The 17685-nt window shown below is 47.4% G+C and overlaps 1 protein-coding gene across 1 annotated transcript in view; it reads left to right on the top strand.

Annotated features, from left to right (window-relative positions):
- LOC137273357 (surfeit locus protein 1-like) overlaps positions 1–17685 on the top strand; it is a 25684-nt gene extending 7999 nt beyond the window's left edge. Inside the window, exons 7-9 of the mRNA XM_067805967.1 lie at positions 7208–7325; positions 16425–16506; positions 16892–17685. Of these exons, the coding sequence (XP_067662068.1) occupies positions 7208–7325; positions 16425–16506; positions 16892–16991 (300 nt within the window). The 3' untranslated portion in view covers positions 16992–17685. The remainder of the gene's footprint in view (positions 1–7207; positions 7326–16424; positions 16507–16891) is intronic.

The following is a 17685-nucleotide window of genomic DNA, read 5'->3' as shown; positions in this document are numbered from 1 at the left end:
ATTTGGAGGTTGGACATTGTGACATGGTTGTTTGGGCTTGTCCCCAGTACCTCCTATGCATCATAGAAGACACTAAGTGTGGAGATTTGGAGGTTGGACATTGTGACATGGTTGTTTGGGCTGGTCCCCAGTACCTCCTATGCATCATAGAAGACACTAAGTGTGGAGATTTGGAGGTTGGACATTGTGACATGGTTGTTTGGGCTGGTCCCTAGTACCTCCTATGTATCATAGAAGACACTAAGTGTGGAGATTTGGAGGTTGGACATTGTGACATGGTTGTTTGGGCTGGTCCCCAGTACCTCCTATGCATCATAGAAGACACTAAGTGTGGAGATTTGGAGGTTGGACATTGTGACATGGTTGTTTGGGCTGGTCCCCAGTACCTCCTATGCATCATAGAAGACACTAAGTGTGGAGATTTGGAGGTTGGACATTGTGACATGGTTGTTTGGGCTGGTCCCCAGTACCTCCTATGCATCATAGAAGACACTAAGTGTGGAGATTTGGAGGTTGGACATTGTGACATGGTTGTTTGGGCTGGTCCCCAGTACCTCCTATGCATCATAGGAGACACTAAGTGTGGAGATTTGGAGGTTGGACATTGTGACATGGTTGTTTGGGCTGGTCCCCAGTACCTCCTATGCATCATAGGAGACACTAAGTGTGGAGATTTGGAGGTTGGACATTGTGACATGGTTGTTTGGGCTGGTCCCTAGTACCTCCTATGCATCATAGGAGACACTAAGTGTGGAGATTTGGAGGTTGGACATTGTGACATGGTCGATTGGGCTTGTCCCCAGTGCCTCCTATGCATCATAGGAGACACTAAGTGTGGAGATTTGGAGGTTGGACATTGTGACATGGTTGTTTGGGCTGGTCCCCAGTACCTCCTATGCATCATAGGAGACACTAAGTGTGGAGATTTGGAGGTTGGACATTGTGACATGGTTGTTTGGGCTGGTCCCTAGTACCTCCTATGCATCATAGGAGACACTAAGTGTGGAGATTTGGAGGTTGGACATTGTGACATGGTTGTTTGGGCTGGTCCCTAGTACCTCCTATGCATCATAGGAGACACTTAAGTGTGGAGATTTGGAGGTTGGACATTGTGCCGTGGTTGTTTGGGCTGGTCCCTAGTACCTCCTATGCATCATAGGAGACACTAAGTGTGGAGATTTGGAGGTTGGACATTGTGACATGGTTGTTTGGGCTGGTCCCCAGTACCTCCTATGCATCATAGGAGACACTAAGTGTGGAGATTTGGAGGTTGGACATTGTGACATGGTTGTTTGGGCTGGTCCCCAGTACCTCCTATGCATCATAGAAGACACTAAGTGTGGAGATTTGGAGGTTGGACATTGTGACATGGTTGTTTGGGCTTGTCCCCAGTACCTCCTATGCATCATAGAAGACACTAAGTGTGGAGATTTGGAGGTTGGACATTGTGCCGTGGTTGTTTGGGCTGGTCCCCAGTGCCTCCTATGCATCATAGGAGACACTAAGTGTGGAGATTTGGAGGTTGGACATTGTGCCGTGGTTGTTTGGGCTGGTCCCCAGTGCCTCCTATGCATCATAGGAGACACTAAGTGTGGAGATTTGGAGGTTGGACATTGTGACATGGTTGTTTGGGCTGGTCCCCAGTACCTCCTATGCATCATAGGAGACACTAAGTGTGGAGATTTGGAGGTTGGACATTGTGACATGGTTGTTTGGGCTGGTCCCCAGTACCTCCTATGCATCATAGGAGACACTAAGTGTGGAGATTTGGAGGTTGGACATTGTGACATGGTTGTTTGGGCTGGTCCCCAGTACCTCCTATGCATCATAGAAGACACTAAGTGTGGAGATTTGGAGGTTGGACATTGTGACATGGTTGTTTGGGCTGGTCCCTAGTACCTCCTATGCATCATAGGAGACACTAAGTGTGGAGATTTGGAGGTTGGACATTGTGACATGTTGTTTGGGCTGGTCCCCAGTACCTCCTATGCATCATAGGAGACACTAAGTGTGGAGATTTGGAGGTTGGACATTGTGACATGGTTGTTTGGGCTGGTCCCCAGTACCTCCTATGCATCATAGGAGACACTAAGTGTGGAGATTTGGAGGTTGGACATTGTGACATGGTTGTTTGGGCTGGTCCCTAGTACCTCCTATGCATCATAGGAGACACTAAGTGTGGAGATTTGGAGGTTGGACATTGTGACATGTTGTTTGGGCTGGTCCCCAGTACCTCCTATGCATCATAGGAGACACTAAGTGTGGAGATTTGGAGGTTGGACATTGTGACATGGTTGTTTGGGCTGGTCCCCAGTACCTCCTATGCATCATAGAAGACACTAAGTGTGGAGATTTGGAGGTTGGACATTGTGCCGTGGTTGTTTGGGCTGGTCCCCAGTACCTCCTATGCATCATAGAAGACACTAAGTGTGGAGATTTGGAGGCTGGACATTGTGACATGGTTGTTTGGGCTGGTCCCCAGTACCTCCTATGCATCATAGAAGACACTAAGTGTGGAGATTTGGAGGTTGGACATTGTGACATGGTTGTTTGGGCTGGTCCCCAGTACCTCCTATGCATCATAGGAGACACTAAGTGTGGAGATTTGGAGGTTGGACATTGTGACATGGTTGTTTGGGCTGGTCCCTAGTACCTCCTATGCATCATAGAAGACACTAAGTGTGGAGATTTGGAGGTTGGACATTGTGACATGGTTGTTTGGGCTGGTCCCCAGTACCTCCTATGCATCATAGAAGACACTAAGTGTGGAGATTTGGAGGTTGGACATTGTGACATGGTTGTTTGGGCTGGTCCCCAGTACCTCCTATGCATCATAGGAGACACTAAGTGTGGAGATTTGGAGGTTGGACATTGTGACATGGTTGTTTGGGCTGGTCCCCAGTACCTCCTATGCATCATAGAAGACACTAAGTGTGGAGATTTGGAGGTTGGACATTGTGACATGGTTGTTTGGGCTGGTCCCCAGTACCTCCTATGCATCATAGGAGACACTAAGTGTGGAGATTTGGAGGTTGGACATTGTGACATGGTTGTTTGGGCTGGTCCCCAGTACCTCCTATGCATCATAGAAGACACTAAGTGTGGAGATTTGGAGGTTGGACATTGTGACATGGTTGTTTGGGCTGGTCCCCAGTACCTCCTATGCATCATAGGAGACACTAAGTGTGGAGATTTGGAGGTTGGACATTGTGACATGGTTGTTTGGGCTGGTCCCTAGTACCTCCTATGCATCATAGAAGACACTAAGTGTGGAGATTTGGAGGTTGGACATTGTGACATGGTTGTTTGGGCTGGTCCCTAGTACCTCCTATGCATCATAGAAGACACTAAGTGTGGAGATTTGGAGGTTGGACATTGTGACATGGTTGTTTGGGCTGGTCCCTAGTACCTCCTATGCATCATAGAAGACACTAAGTGTGGAGATTTGGAGGTTGGACATTGTGACATGGTTGTTTGGGCTGGTCCCCAGTACCTCCTATGCATCATAGGAGACACTAAGTGTGGAGATTTGGAGGTTGGACATTGTGACATGGTTGTTTGGGCTTGTCCCCAGTACCTCCTATGCATCATAGAAGACACTAAGTGTGGAGATTTGGAGGTTGGACATTGTGACATGGTTGTTTGGGCTGGTCCCCAGTACCTCCTATGCATCATAGAAGACACTAAGTGTGGAGATTTGGAGGTTGGACATTGTGACATGGTTGTTTGGGCTGGTCCCCAGTACCTCCTATGCATCATAGGAGACACTAAGTGTGGAGATTTGGAGGTTGGACATTGTGACATGGTTGTTTGGGCTGGTCCCTAGTACCTCCTATGCATCATAGAAGACACTAAGTGTGGAGATTTGGAGGTTGGACATTGTGACATGGTTGTTTGGGCTGGTCCCTAGTACCTCCTATGCATCATAGAAGACACTAAGTGTGGAGATTTGGAGGTTGGACATTGTGACATGGTTGTTTGGGCTGGTCCCCAGTACCTCCTATGCATCATAGGAGACACTAAGTGTGGAGATTTGGAGGTTGGACATTGTGACATGGTTGTTTGGGCTGGTCCCTAGTACCTCCTATGCATCATAGAAGACACTAAGTGTGGAGATTTGGAGGTTGGACATTGTGACATGGTTGTTTGGGCTGGTCCCTAGTACCTCCTATGCATCATAGAAGACACTAAGTGTGGAGATTTGGAGGTTGGACATTGTGACATGGTTGTTTGGGCTTGTCCCCAGTACCTCCTATGCATCATAGAAGACACTAAGTGTGGAGATTTGGAGGTTGGACATTGTGCCGTGGTTGTTTGGGCTGGTCCCCAGTACCTCCTATGCATCATAGGAGACACTAAGTGTGGAGATTTGGAGGTTGGACATTGTGACATGGTTGTTTGGGCTTGTCCCCAGTACCTCCTATGCATCATAGAAGACACTAAGTGTGGAGATTTGGAGGTTGGACATTGTGCCGTGGTTGTTTGGGCTGGTCCCCAGTACCTCCTATGCATCATAGGAGACACTAAGTGTGGAGATTTGGAGGTTGGACATTGTGACATGGTTGTTTGGGCTGGTCCCCAGTACCTCCTATGCATCATAGGAGACACTAAGTGTGGAGATTTTGAGGTTGGACATTGTGACATGGTTGTTTGGGCTGGTCCCTAGTACCTCCTATGCATCATAGGAGACACTAAGTGTGGAGATTTGGAGGTTGGACATTGTGACATGGTTGTTTGGGCTGGTCCCCAGTACCTCCTATGCATCATAGGAGACACTAAGTGTGGAGATTTGGAGGTTGGACATTGTGACATGGTTGTTTGGGCTGGTCCCCAGTACCTCCTATGCATCATAGGAGACACTAAGTGTGGAGATTTTGAGGTTGGACATTGTGACATGGTTGTTTGGGCTGGTCCCTAGTACCTCCTATGCATCATAGAAGACACTAAGTGTGGAGATTTGGAGGTTGGACATTGTGACATGGTTGTTTGGGCTGGTCCCTAGTACCTCCTATGCATCATAGAAGACACTAAGTGTGGAGATTTGGAGGTTGGACATTGTGACATGGTTGTTTGGGCTTGTCCCCAGTACCTCCTATGCATCATAGAAGACACTAAGTGTGGAGATTTGGAGGTTGGACATTGTGACATGGTTGTTTGGGCTGGTCCCCAGTACCTCCTATGCATCATAGGAGACACTAAGTGTGGAGATTTGGAGGTTGGACATTGTGCCGTGGTTGTTTGGGCTTGTCCTCAGTACCTCCTATGCATCATAGGAGACACTAAGTGTGGAGATTTGGAGGTTGGACATTGTGACATGGTTGTTTGGGCTGGTCCCCAGTACCTCCTATGCATCATAGGAGACACTAAGTGTGGAGATTTGGAGGTTGGACATTGTGACATGGTCGATTGGGCTTGTCCCCAGTACCTCCTATGCATCATAGAAGACACTAAGTGTGGAGATTTGGAGGTTGGACATTGTGACATGGTCGATTGGGCTTGTCCCCAGTACCTCCTATGCATCATAGGAGACACTAAGTGTGGAGATTTGGAGGTTGGACATTGTGCCGTGGTTGTTTGGGCTGGTCCCCAGTACCTCCTATGCATCATAGGAGACACTAAGTGTGGAGATTTGGAGGTTGGACATTGTGACATGGTTGTTTGGGCTGGTCCCCAGTACCTCCTATGCATCATAGGAGACACTAAGTGTGGAGATTTGGAGGTTGGACATTGTGCCGTGGTTGTTTGGGCTTGTCCTCAGTACCTCCTATGCATCATAGGAGACACTAAGTGTGGAGATTTGGAGGTTGGACATTGTGACATGGTTGTTTGGGCTGGTCCCCAGTACCTCCTATGCATCATAGGAGACACTAAGTGTGGAGATTTGGAGGTTGGACATTGTGACATGGTTGTTTGGGCTGGTCCCCAGTACCTCCTATGCATCATAGGAGACACTAAGTGTGGAGATTTGGAGGTTGGACATTGTGACATGGTTGTTTGGGCTGGTCCCCAGTACCTCCTATGCATCATAGGAGACACTAAGTGTGGAGATTTGGAGGTTGGACATTGTGACATGGTCGATTGGGCTTGTCCCCAGTACCTCCTATGCATCATAGGAGACACTAAGTGTGGAGATTTGGAGGTTGGACATTGTGACATGGTTGTTTGGGCTTGTCCCCAGTACCTCCTATGCATCATAGAAGACACTAAGTGTGGAGATTTGGAGGTTGGACATTGTGACATGGTCGATTGGGCTTGTCCCCAGTACCTCCTATGCATCATAGGAGACACTAAGTGTGGAGATTTGGAGGTTGGACATTGTGCCGTGGTTGTTTGGGCTGGTCCCCAGTACCTCCTATGCATCATAGGAGACACTAAGTGTGGAGATTTGGAGGTTGGACATTGTGACATGGTTGTTTGGGCTGGTCCCCAGTACCTCCTATGCATCATAGGAGACACTAAGTGTGGAGATTTGGAGGTTGGACATTGTGACATGGTTGTTTGGGCTGGTCCCTAGTACCTCCTATGCATCATAGAAGACACTAAGTGTGGAGATTTGGAGGTTGGACATTGTGCCGTGGTTGTTTGGGCTTATCCATAGTACCTCATACTTGTCAAAGGTGACACCTAATGAAGAGATTTGGAGGTTGGGCATTGTGACATGGTTGTTTGGGCTGGTCCCTTGTACCTCCTATGCATCATAGGAGACACTAAGTGTGGAGATTTGGAGGTTGAACATTGTGCCGTGGTTGTTTGGGCTTATCCATAGTACCTCATACTTGTCACAGGTGACACCTAATGAAGAGATTTGGAGGTTGGGCATTGTGACATGGTTGTTTGGGCTTGTGCCTAGTACTGTTGAAAAGCAGGGTTACACCTGTTAGACAGGTGAACAGATGGTCAGACTGACTCACTTACCATCACTATTGATGTTGTGATGTCACATAATCTTTTAGTTTTTTATATTTTTTAATGGTAATGTTGTTATTGCTCATGATGATGTACATCATGACACATCATCACATCCTAACTGGTTGATGCTCATGATGTTGATCACTGGATTGTCTGAACCAGACTTGAATAATATGACTTCCGCCATATTGCTGGGATATTGGTGAGTGTGGCATGAAACAACAACTGATCCATCAGTGTTTATCGCAGTGAACTTATAGATGCTGTATTCATGTTGTTTATGACGTTGATGTTGCAGCGCAACCCATTTATGCCAAAGGGGAACCACAACACATCAGGGTACTGGTTATATAGGAGTGTCACTGAGATGTCACAGGCAGCTGGAACAGCACCAGTCTTTATAGATGCAGATAGATGTAAGTAGTTACCGTGGTTAAAGTGAAATTCATCTGTAAGTTTTCACTGCAAGCAGAATATAACTGGTGAGGACATGATCCAGAAAGTGTTGAAGGTCATGTCCCTTGTTGGATGTCTTACCATGTTGTGCTTGGTTACTTCCTTTTCCATGTTGTACTGGGTTACTTCCCTTTCCATGTTGTACTGGGTTACTTCTCTTTATTTCACATGAATTTGTCTCATGACATTGCCACTTTTCTAGGATTTCAAACCCAATGCCCTTGGCAGGTTGTGGAAAATACTGTGATATTGTCCAAACATTTGTTTACTTGCAAATTTAGTAGATTCTGATAAATTAGGGTACTTTGAATTCTAATCATATCAGCCTCCTTCCAGGTATACGTTATGCCTTGAACATTGATTATTATTCTGTATGATAACACCTGCAGTTAACTGTACTGTCACACGTGTTTGGTTTGTAACAGTGAATTATCTTGTGTTATTTTAATTATAAATGGACATTCTGTTTAGGTTTGTATTTAGTAAACCTTAAAACTGCCTGTGCGTAACTGTATTCACGATACAATCAGTTCAAAAGGGTTGGATGGTCCAGTGGAGAGAGTGTACTGTTGAGAGGTAGTTGGTGGTTTGATCCTAGCTGTCCTACCAAAATGGGATTTCATGATTCCTGGTATATTAAGAGATTAGAACAAGGACTAGTCATCTTGAAATTACCATTACAACCAGTTACATTGAAAAACACTTAGCAACTGAGAATGTAGACGTGAATAAGCATCATTCTGTCAAGTTTTGGATGAAATCCGAATATGATATGTACTATCCCAGTACCCCATGATGGTGATTGGACTGGGTGACTTGGTTAATGCATGTCATCGTATCATAGCTTGATAGATGGATACTGATGAGGTATCTTTTCTTAGAAAGGATTTTTTCAACAACTATTGGGAAAGCTGCAGCGGCTGAGTGGGTTGGATGGCTGAAATTGTGTCCTGGGGATTAGGTGCCAGTCTGTGAGAGTTAGGATTCCCAAATAGGATCAATCAGGCAAAAGTTCTAAAATCTGCACTCTTCTGAGAAAAGGTGATTCCAAATACAGCCCATGTTACATTTAACCACTGTCTAAATGGCATTGTGTATTCACAACTGAAGTTGAATGTCCTTCTTAGGAAGATTTTGACCCCAGTACTCTATTCCAGGATTATTAATTGGGTAATATGATAATATTCCTGAAAGTCAAGCTAGGTTTATGCCTCTTTAGCAATATTAGGGCAATATCACAGCAGCGGACACCAGGAATGGGCTTCACACATTCTACCTTTGTGGGGAATTGAATTTGGCATGTTGAACAAATGGTTTAATCACTGGTCTAGCACACACTCCTCGAAGGATGTCCTGAATGTTAAAAATACCATTTTCCTGAGGAACAAGGTGTTCAACATTATTATGCATCTGAATGTGTAAAACTGCTTACATGTACCTCGTTTGTATGTGGGGATGGTGGAAGCCAAGTGGTTAAAGCGTTTGCTCATCATGGCCAAAGATCCAGGTTTGAATACCCACATGGGTACAATGCGTGAAGCCCATTTCTGGTGTACTCGCCATGATATTGCAGGAACATTGCCCAAAACTGCGTAAAATTATACTCAATCACTCCTTTGTACCGGTGTGTGGGTCTGGGACCTTACACGCAGTAAATATCTTTGACTTCGACTGATGATGTCAATCACTGGATTGTCTGGTCCAGTCATTTACTGACTGCCGTCATATTGCTAGAGTAATGCTGAAGGTGAAACAGGAAACTGCAACTAGAAACAAAATATGATGCATGCTTTTGGTTCTTTTTATCAGAATCAGTTTGTCAATCACGAAACATGACAGCAAATATTGAAGTGCATATTTGGTAAATGTGTAAAATATATATAGTTTTACTATAAAAATAAAAAAAGTAAACTTTCATAAATTTTTAACTTACCTTACCATAGGTCTTATGCATATTACCTCAAGCTTCGCTAGTAGAGATCAGACAGACGTTGATTCGCCATTCCCTGAATGGCTACCTCGTATAATCTACGGATGTAGTCACGGAAGTGACGTGATCTCCCTACTCGCGGGAACGCGAGCCATCCCAAAATTCACTTTTACTTCTAGCGTTCGTCTGATCAGACGTGTTTGTTTCACTCGGTTTTTTACTATTGCGTTGAATAAAGTTGTCGTTCAACAGGTAGGTGTGTGTTGTTTCCCTAGGTGTGTGGTTAGTTAAATTGAATTTAACTTCACTTACCTTGCTACCTCGTGTTGTAAATGTTTCCTTTTTTCTCCCTTCGATGTGGGTTTTCCTGCGTCGTTTGTGAGGTGTCATGGCGGGCTTGGAGGTTCTTTATTCCGTCAGGGATACTTCCTCCATCTGTTCTGCTATGTTGTATGGTATTTCCTCCCGGTTTTTGCCTTTTTTCATGTGTAAAAAAACGTGGCACGTTTCGCAGGTAGCCATGTTGGTTGCTAGCTTTCGCTGTCGCGAGCTTACAGGCATACCCACTTTAGGTTGGGGGTGCGCTCTTGCTGCATTTTTTCTGTAGGGGTGTTTTTCGTATCAACCTCTAGCGTTATTGTTTATTTCACGCTTCGGGTATGTTTTTATATGTTGCAGTTAACTGTGTATGACTCGGCAGTTTTGTACTATCTGCAAGGGGCAGAAGTCAGCCAAGGATTCCCACCCCTGGTGCCTGGATTGTGCATCACAGACCTGTTCCCTTGACAGCCGCTGTCAGCATTGTACAAGTCTTTCAGTGGCGGATTTCAAGACCTTTTTAGCTGTCCGTAGAAAGAGGTTTACTCAGCGGAAGAGGAGAATGTCTTCCCCAGCTTCTTCATTAGGTTCCTTACAGGACGACCCGGAGCTGCCTACCTTTACAGCACCAACGCCGACATCTGGTTTTGAGCGCTCATCTACGACGCCGGTTCGATCGTCTCCGGAGCCACTTCGCCCGGACGCCTTTGTCGACTTATTCCGTCCGGACGCCTTGGCGCACCCAGAAGTTCAGAGGCTTTTACGGTCTCTCCTGACGCCCAGCACTTCTACTAGAGAGCCAGCGCCGACCTCAGCTGCTGCTGCTGCTGCTGCTGTGCCAGCGCCGATGTCAGCGCCTGCCTTGATTCCCGAGCTTGTTTCAACGTCAACGCCTACGCCTATGCCAGCACCGACGCCTACGCCAGCGCCTATGCCCACGTCAGCGTCCACAGCCTTGATGGGGACACCTTCACTGGTTCCAATACCAGCACCTATACCTATGCCAGCGCTTGTTCAGACACCGGCTCCTGTGCCTCCGCCAGTGCCTTACCGGATCCCCAGGATTTCTCACACGCTATCTAGAGAAGAGGTGCTACAACGTCAGCTAGATGAGGAGCGCGCTCGGCGCTTAGAAGCGGAGCGCTCGAGACGCAGATCGCGGTCCAGATCTCCGAGAAGTCGGCGCTCCCGTTCTCCTCACCGTAGTCGGCACCGGCGCTCGCGCTCGCGCTCATGCTCACGCTCACGCTCTGCTAGACGATCCATGGAGGATTCTTATTCCAACAGGAGTAGACGGCGCTTCCGTTCGCGATCCAGATCTCCTCGGCGCTCTTCCAGAACCCGGCGTTCACGTTCACCAGAGGCCCCGCGAGTTTCACTGAAGGATTCTTCTACTCGGACGCCTTCTACCTCTTCCACCCAGCGGCGGGAATCGACTTCAGTCTCTTGGGAAGATTTGGAGGAGAAACACTTCTGCCCTGACTATGAAGAAGAGGCAGGTGTAGGCGAGGATGATGGCACCTATCTACCACTATCGGCAGTGTTTGAGTGGATTGCTGACAGGCTACCTGACTGATCCTAATAATCTGGCGTCCATCCGTTTGTCCCCAGAACTACTCATTCCACCTCATCCTATGGTGGCGGATGCAGTGTCTCTCCTGGACGAGGATTTTGCCAAGCTGTCTCTGAATCCTACGATCAAGGCGTCTAAATCAAGGAAGTCTGATTACAAGATCCACAGCCTAGACTTCACAGATAATGGTGCGGCTCAGGACGACTCACTCAAGCGCTTGTCAAGTTCTTCACTCTCAGCTTATAAGTGCAGGACTCCAAATTAGCACGGAACTCAAGCGCATGCTTAAACCTATTTCGGCTACTTCAGCGGCTGCAGCAGACCTATCAGAGGATAACGCCTCCAGGGTGGATCATCTCACGACGATCTTCAAGTTCTTCATGACTTACTCGGTCACTTACGTGCAGCGTTGGCTATGACTACTTCGGTTCGCCGCTCCGGCTTCCTGGATGCATGTAATTGGCAGGAGGAATTTAAGCGCCAATTACTTCGGGCTCCCTTTACTTCCAAGTTTCTGTTCGCCGACAAGATTCCAGATGTTTACAAGTCGCACGCGGAATTAACGAACACTGAAGTCACGCTGTCTACCTTTGAGGCGCTTGGTTCTGCCTTTCGTGGCAGAGCCAGAGGAAGTGGAAAGAAGCGCTATATTCCCAGGAGGGAATCCATCCGCTCCTCCTTTGGGAGGGGAGGTTGCTGCACCAAGGATAATGACGCTCAGCGGAAGCCCCAGGAGCGCAGCCGGGACACCCCCTCGAAGCCAGGGCGAGGCAGAGGCAAGCGCCCCTACTCTGGTCGCTGAAGCAGTGGATGTCTACGACTGGGATCTCCCACCCCCAGTCGTACCTGTCCATCCGACTCCAGTAGGTGGGAGACTAGGGATCTTCTGGCCCAACTGGTCATTCCTAGAGGATCCGTTTGTAAGCAAGATTCTGAAGTCCGGCTACAAACTGCCATTGGTCGAGACTCCACCGCTGACATCTACTCCCCAGTCGCGGATATATCCTCAACACCAACTAGCTCTCCTAGAGTCCAATATCGACATCCTGTTATCCAAGAGAGCCATAGAGACAGTGCTGGAACCCCACCGCTCCCCGGGGTTCTACTCACCCATCTTCCTGGTGCCAAAGAAAGATTCCAACAAGATGCGCATGATTCACAACATGGCGGTCTTCAACAGACAGTATCTGGCCGACCCTCCTCATTTCCGGATGACGTCCCTAGAGCAGATTCGAGCCAAATTGTCTCCCGGGGCTTGGCTAGCCAGTCTGGACCTACAGGACGCGTACCTACATGTTCCCATACATCCGCGTCACAGAAAGTACCTGAGGTTTGTCTTCAACGGAATACATTACCAGTGGAGGGTGCTTCCGTTTGGCATTTCTACGGCCCCGTGGCTTTTCACACGCATCACGCTTCTGGTTACCAGGTTTCTACATCTAAGCGGAGTGGACTTCGATCCATACATAGACGACTGCCTTCTCAACCACGGCAGTCCTCTACTGCTACGCAAACAGTTGGACTTCTCCACCCGCCTGCTGCATCAACTGGGTTGGATGGTCAACACCAACAAGTCACATCTGGAACCAACTGAAGAACTGACCTTCATCGGGGGATTATTTTTAACGAAGGGCAATCTTGTCAGGGTCCATCCAGATCGGTGGCTGAAGATTCTGGCGTTTGCGGATCGAGGTCTCTCTCAACCCATGACCCTCAGAGAGTGGTAGTCTCTGTTGGGTCTTTTGACATCGGCGCAGGATCTTACTCTCAGAGGGCGCCTTATGCTACGGCCCTTACAGAGGTTTCTGTCACCATTCATCCAGATGAACGACCTCAAGTCACAGGTTCTTCTACCTCCACATCTACATCAGTATCTCCGGTGGTGGATGGTAGAATCGAATGTCTGCGCCGGCGTCTGTTTGGAAGACTCCAGTCACGACCACGAGTTGTTCGTGGATGCGTCCCTGCTAGGGTGGGGCGCCCATCTGGCGGGCCGAACGACCTCAGGGCTGTGGTCCGATGCCGAAAGGTTGTGGCACATCAACAACCTGGAGTTGCAAGCCGTCATTCTAGCAGTTCGCCACTGGCTACCGATTTTGTCCAACACCAAGCTCCTGGTGGCGTCGGACAACTCCACAGTCGTCTGGGTTATCCGGAATCAGGGCACGAACAGGTCCAAGCAACTCCTAGACCAGATGTTCGTGTTAGCAGATCTGCTAGACAGCAACGGGATCACAATCAGGGTTCGGCACATACCCGGCTACAAGAACATTCTGGCAGACGCATTGTCGCGTCCAGGCAGACCTTCACCGACGGAATGGATGCTTCATCCAGACGTGTTTCGTCAGATTTGCCTTCGCCACGGGAGACCCCTGGTGGACCTCTTTGCCACCAGCTTCAACCATCAGCTACCAACTTACGTGTCTCCCGTACCGGATCCACAGGCTTGGGCAGTCGATGCTCTATCTCTGTCGTGGGAGGGTCTAGACGGGTACGCTTTTCCACCACCCGTTCTTCTCCCGGAAGTGATTGGCAAGATCAAGCAGACACAGAACCTGAGACTGCATTTGGTCGCGCCCTGGTGGCCAGCCAGACCGTGGTTCCCCGATCTGCGATGCCTCGTCAGCGGAGATCCGGTTCAGCTTCTAGATTGGCCACACCTCCTTCGTCATCCGCACAGCCAACAACTCCATCCAGATCCGCTGAGATTCAATCTGCACGGCTGGACCATTTACAGAAGGCATTAAGGGCGAAAGGCTATTCCTTGCGTGTGGCGAATGCCATAGCCCGAGCTCATCGGACATCCACCAGATCCCTCTATGATGACAAGTGGCGCTCATTTGAAAGCTTTTGTGCTCAGAGATTGTGGCAAATTTTTTTATGTTTCTACGTAATTCTAAGCATCTCAAAGGGAGTACGTTGAGTACCTACTTGTCATCATTGAACTCCGTCTTGGCGGTCAAGACGGATCGTCAGATTTCTAAAGTTCCAGAACTGGTTGCCCTGCTGAAGACGTTCAAGTTGGAGGACCAGAAGGTCAAGTTCCGCCCTCCAGCTTGGGATCTGAATGTTGTTTTGCAACACTTGAGAGGCCCCCCATATGAGCCCCTAGAGGATGCTTCTTTCGAGCTGTTGTCCAGGAAGACGGTCTTCTTACTTGCCCTAGCTACGGCAGCTAGAGTTAGTGAGATTCATGCCCTGGATGTCACACAAGTGCGTTTTGAACAAGCTAGGCATGGCCGAGTCCACTTGGGGTTGCTGTGTTACTTCATTGCCAAGAATCTGAGACTGCATTTGGTCGCGCCCTGGTGGCCAGCCAGACCATGGTTCCCCGATCTGCGATGCCTCGTCAGCGGAGATCCGGTTCAGCTTCTAGATTGGCCACACCTCCTTCGTCATCCGCACAGCCAACAACTCCATCCAGATCCACTGAGATTCAATCTGCACGGCTGGACCATTTACAGAAGGCATTAAGGGCGAAAGGCTATTCCTTGCGTGTGGCGAATGCCATAGCCCGAGCTCATCGGACATCCACCAGATCCCTCTATGATGACAAGTGGCGCTCATTTGAAAGCTTTTGTGCTCAGAGATCGTGGCAAATTTTTTTATGTTTCTACGTAATTCCAAGCATCTCAAAGGGAGTACGTTGAGTACCTACTTGTCATCATTGAACTCCGTCTTGGCGGTCAAGACGGATCGTCAGATTTCTAAAGTTCCAGAACTGGTTGCCCTGCTGAAGGCGTTCAAGTTGGAGGACCAGAAGGTCAAGTTCCGCCCTCCAGCTTGGGATCTGAATGTTGTTTTGCAACACTTGAGAGGCCCCCCATATGAGCCCCTAGAGGATGCTTCTTTCGAGCTGTTGTCCAGGAAGACGGTCTTCTTACTTGCCCTAGCTACGGCAGCTAGAGTTAGTGAGATTCATGCCCTGGATGTCACACAAGTGCGTTTTGAACAAGCTAGGCATGGCCGAGTCCACTTGGGGTTGCTGTGTTACTTCATTGCCAAGAATCAGCTTCCCGGTCAACCGGATAGACGGTTCTCCATCCCGCCTTTATCGACCATCCTCGGACGACATGATACGGAGGAGGAGTTCCTGTGTCCAGTCAGGGCCCTTAGATATTACTTCCAGAGGTCTGCCTTGAAGAGACATTCCCGAAAAAGACTGTTTATCCCTTTTTCTTCATCGTGCAAGGGAGAAGTTAATAGAAACACTATTGCTCTGTGGCTTCGTGCGACTATCCTGGCGGCGTACGATGCCAAGAAACTCCGCCATCCGATGGCGAACAAACCCATGAAATTAGAGCTCTGGCGTCCACTATGGTCCTCCACAGGAACTGTACGGTGCCACAGATTATGGAGGGTTGTTTTTGGAAGTCGTCCACTGTTTTTGCCTCATACTATCTGAGGGACTTGGCTGTCGAGGACATGGAGGGGCTTCAGTCTTTTGGCCCGTTGGTGGTTGCACAGCAACTCACCCGGCCTTCCGCCCATTAGGTATTTATGTTATTCTTACCTTTGGTCTTAAGATTAACCTCACCCTCTGGGTGCGTCGGTTTCTCTTTGGAGTTCCCTTGGGTTATCCTTTGTCCTGTTTCAAGGCTTGCCCTGTGACGTTGGCATTGGTCTACCGGGTCTCCTGTGCATGTGCTTGGTCTGCTGAAGAGTTGAAGGTCCTCCAGAGTCCACACCACCGTCCTCTCTGTCGAAGCCATATGCATAAGACCTATGGTAAGGTAAGTTAAAAATTTATTAAAATCTAAATATTTTAGATATTTAAATACTTACCTTACCATAGGGCGGTGACTCCCTCCCAACGCTGGATGCTCCTCCCCCACTTTGGACTCTTTGGACCTTTCTTTCCTGCTGCCAGTAAAAGTGAATTTTGGGATGGCTCACGTTCCCGCGAGTAGGGAGATCACGTCACTTCCGTGACTACATCTGTAGATTATACGAGGTAGCCATTCAGGGAATGGCGAATCAACGTCTGTCTGATCTCTACTAGTGAAGCTTGAGGTAATATGCATAAGACCTATGGTAAGGTAAGTATTTAAATATCTAAAATATTTAGATTTTAATAATTTTATTGTTTTTGTCCTTGAAAGTACCAGGTAAATAATTTTCATAATAAAAAGAACAACTGAATAGGTTCATTTTCCTGCAAGCTTGCCCTTTAAATGACAATCAAAGCTAATGTTAACGAACCCGCCATCCACTCACACTATCATGTTGTATTAACAGACAGCACTGTAAATGGAGGACCGATCGGAGGACAGACCAGAGTCACCCTCAGAAATGAACACATGTCATACATCATCACATGGTAAGTAGAAACTTGAGAGACTTCGTCTTGCGTGTATCAGAATTGTGTCTTGTATCTACTGTGATTTGTTTGATGTAGCTGGATTGTTTAATATCAGTTGTTAAATATCTGTATATTTCTTGCCCAGTGTATGTGTGTAATCTTGCACATTCCTTACTTTATGTATACGTGTAATTTTGCATATACCTAGCCCTGTATATGTGTGTAATTTTGCACATACCTTCCCGATTCATGAGTTTAAGTTTGCATATACCTAGCCCTGTATATGTGTGTAATATTGCACACGTCGCCCCTATTCATGAGTGTAAGTTTGCATATACCTTGCCTGAAGTGTGTTTGAGATCTTACACATACCTTCCCGATTCATATGTGAATCCTCCTTCAGGTTTTCCCTGGGTCTGATCACCTCGTTGATGTGGTACCGGCGCTACTACAGACCACCCCCTCCAGACAGTGCCTTCACGTATATCAAGAAGCAGCGATAAACCAATGCTCCTAGAATATCCCACCTACAGTTCCAGCACTAATACATATATATCTTTTTGCAAGTTAGGCATAATGCTCCCCAGTCCTCTGGCTCACAGTTCTCTGATCACTGTCAAATCTGGGCTTTGGGGTAGCTTAGTGGTTAAAGGGTTTGCTGATCACACCGAAGAACAGGGTTCGATTCCCCATATTGGTACAATGTGTGATGAGCGATTTCTGGTAAACCCTGCCATGATATTACCAGAATATTGCTAAAAGCGGGATAAAACTAATGTTGCACACTTAGTCAGTTACTATCGAATGTGTTAAACATACACCTAAGGAGACCAAGGCACAAACAAAAACAAACTTTAAAGAAAAGCTTGTTTTTTCTTATATTCACTTGAATGACAGTTATTTTCTGAGATGAATGAAAGTGATTTCTAATATGTGTTGGTTTAGTTTAATTTCAAAACGAAGAGGTGAAAGAGGCATCATATCAGAAATGTTGTGACAGAACCTGGACTGACTGTCTTGGTAGATCGAATTGTTTTTGTGGTGTGTGGAAATCTCTAGAAGAACCTGTACCATGGTCATTACCACTGAGTATGGGTGGTAGATTTGTCTGTTAATTCTGACTGATGAATTGGTTCTAGCAATTATTGTGTATATATGATATGTTTAATGAATGTGGAATAAAACATATCAATCAAG

Source organism: Haliotis asinina, chromosome 2, assembly GCF_037392515.1.
Source record: "Haliotis asinina isolate JCU_RB_2024 chromosome 2, JCU_Hal_asi_v2, whole genome shotgun sequence".
Lineage (NCBI taxonomy): Eukaryota > Metazoa > Mollusca > Gastropoda > Lepetellida > Haliotidae > Haliotis > Haliotis asinina.
This window is presented reverse-complemented; position numbering and strand designations above follow the sequence as displayed.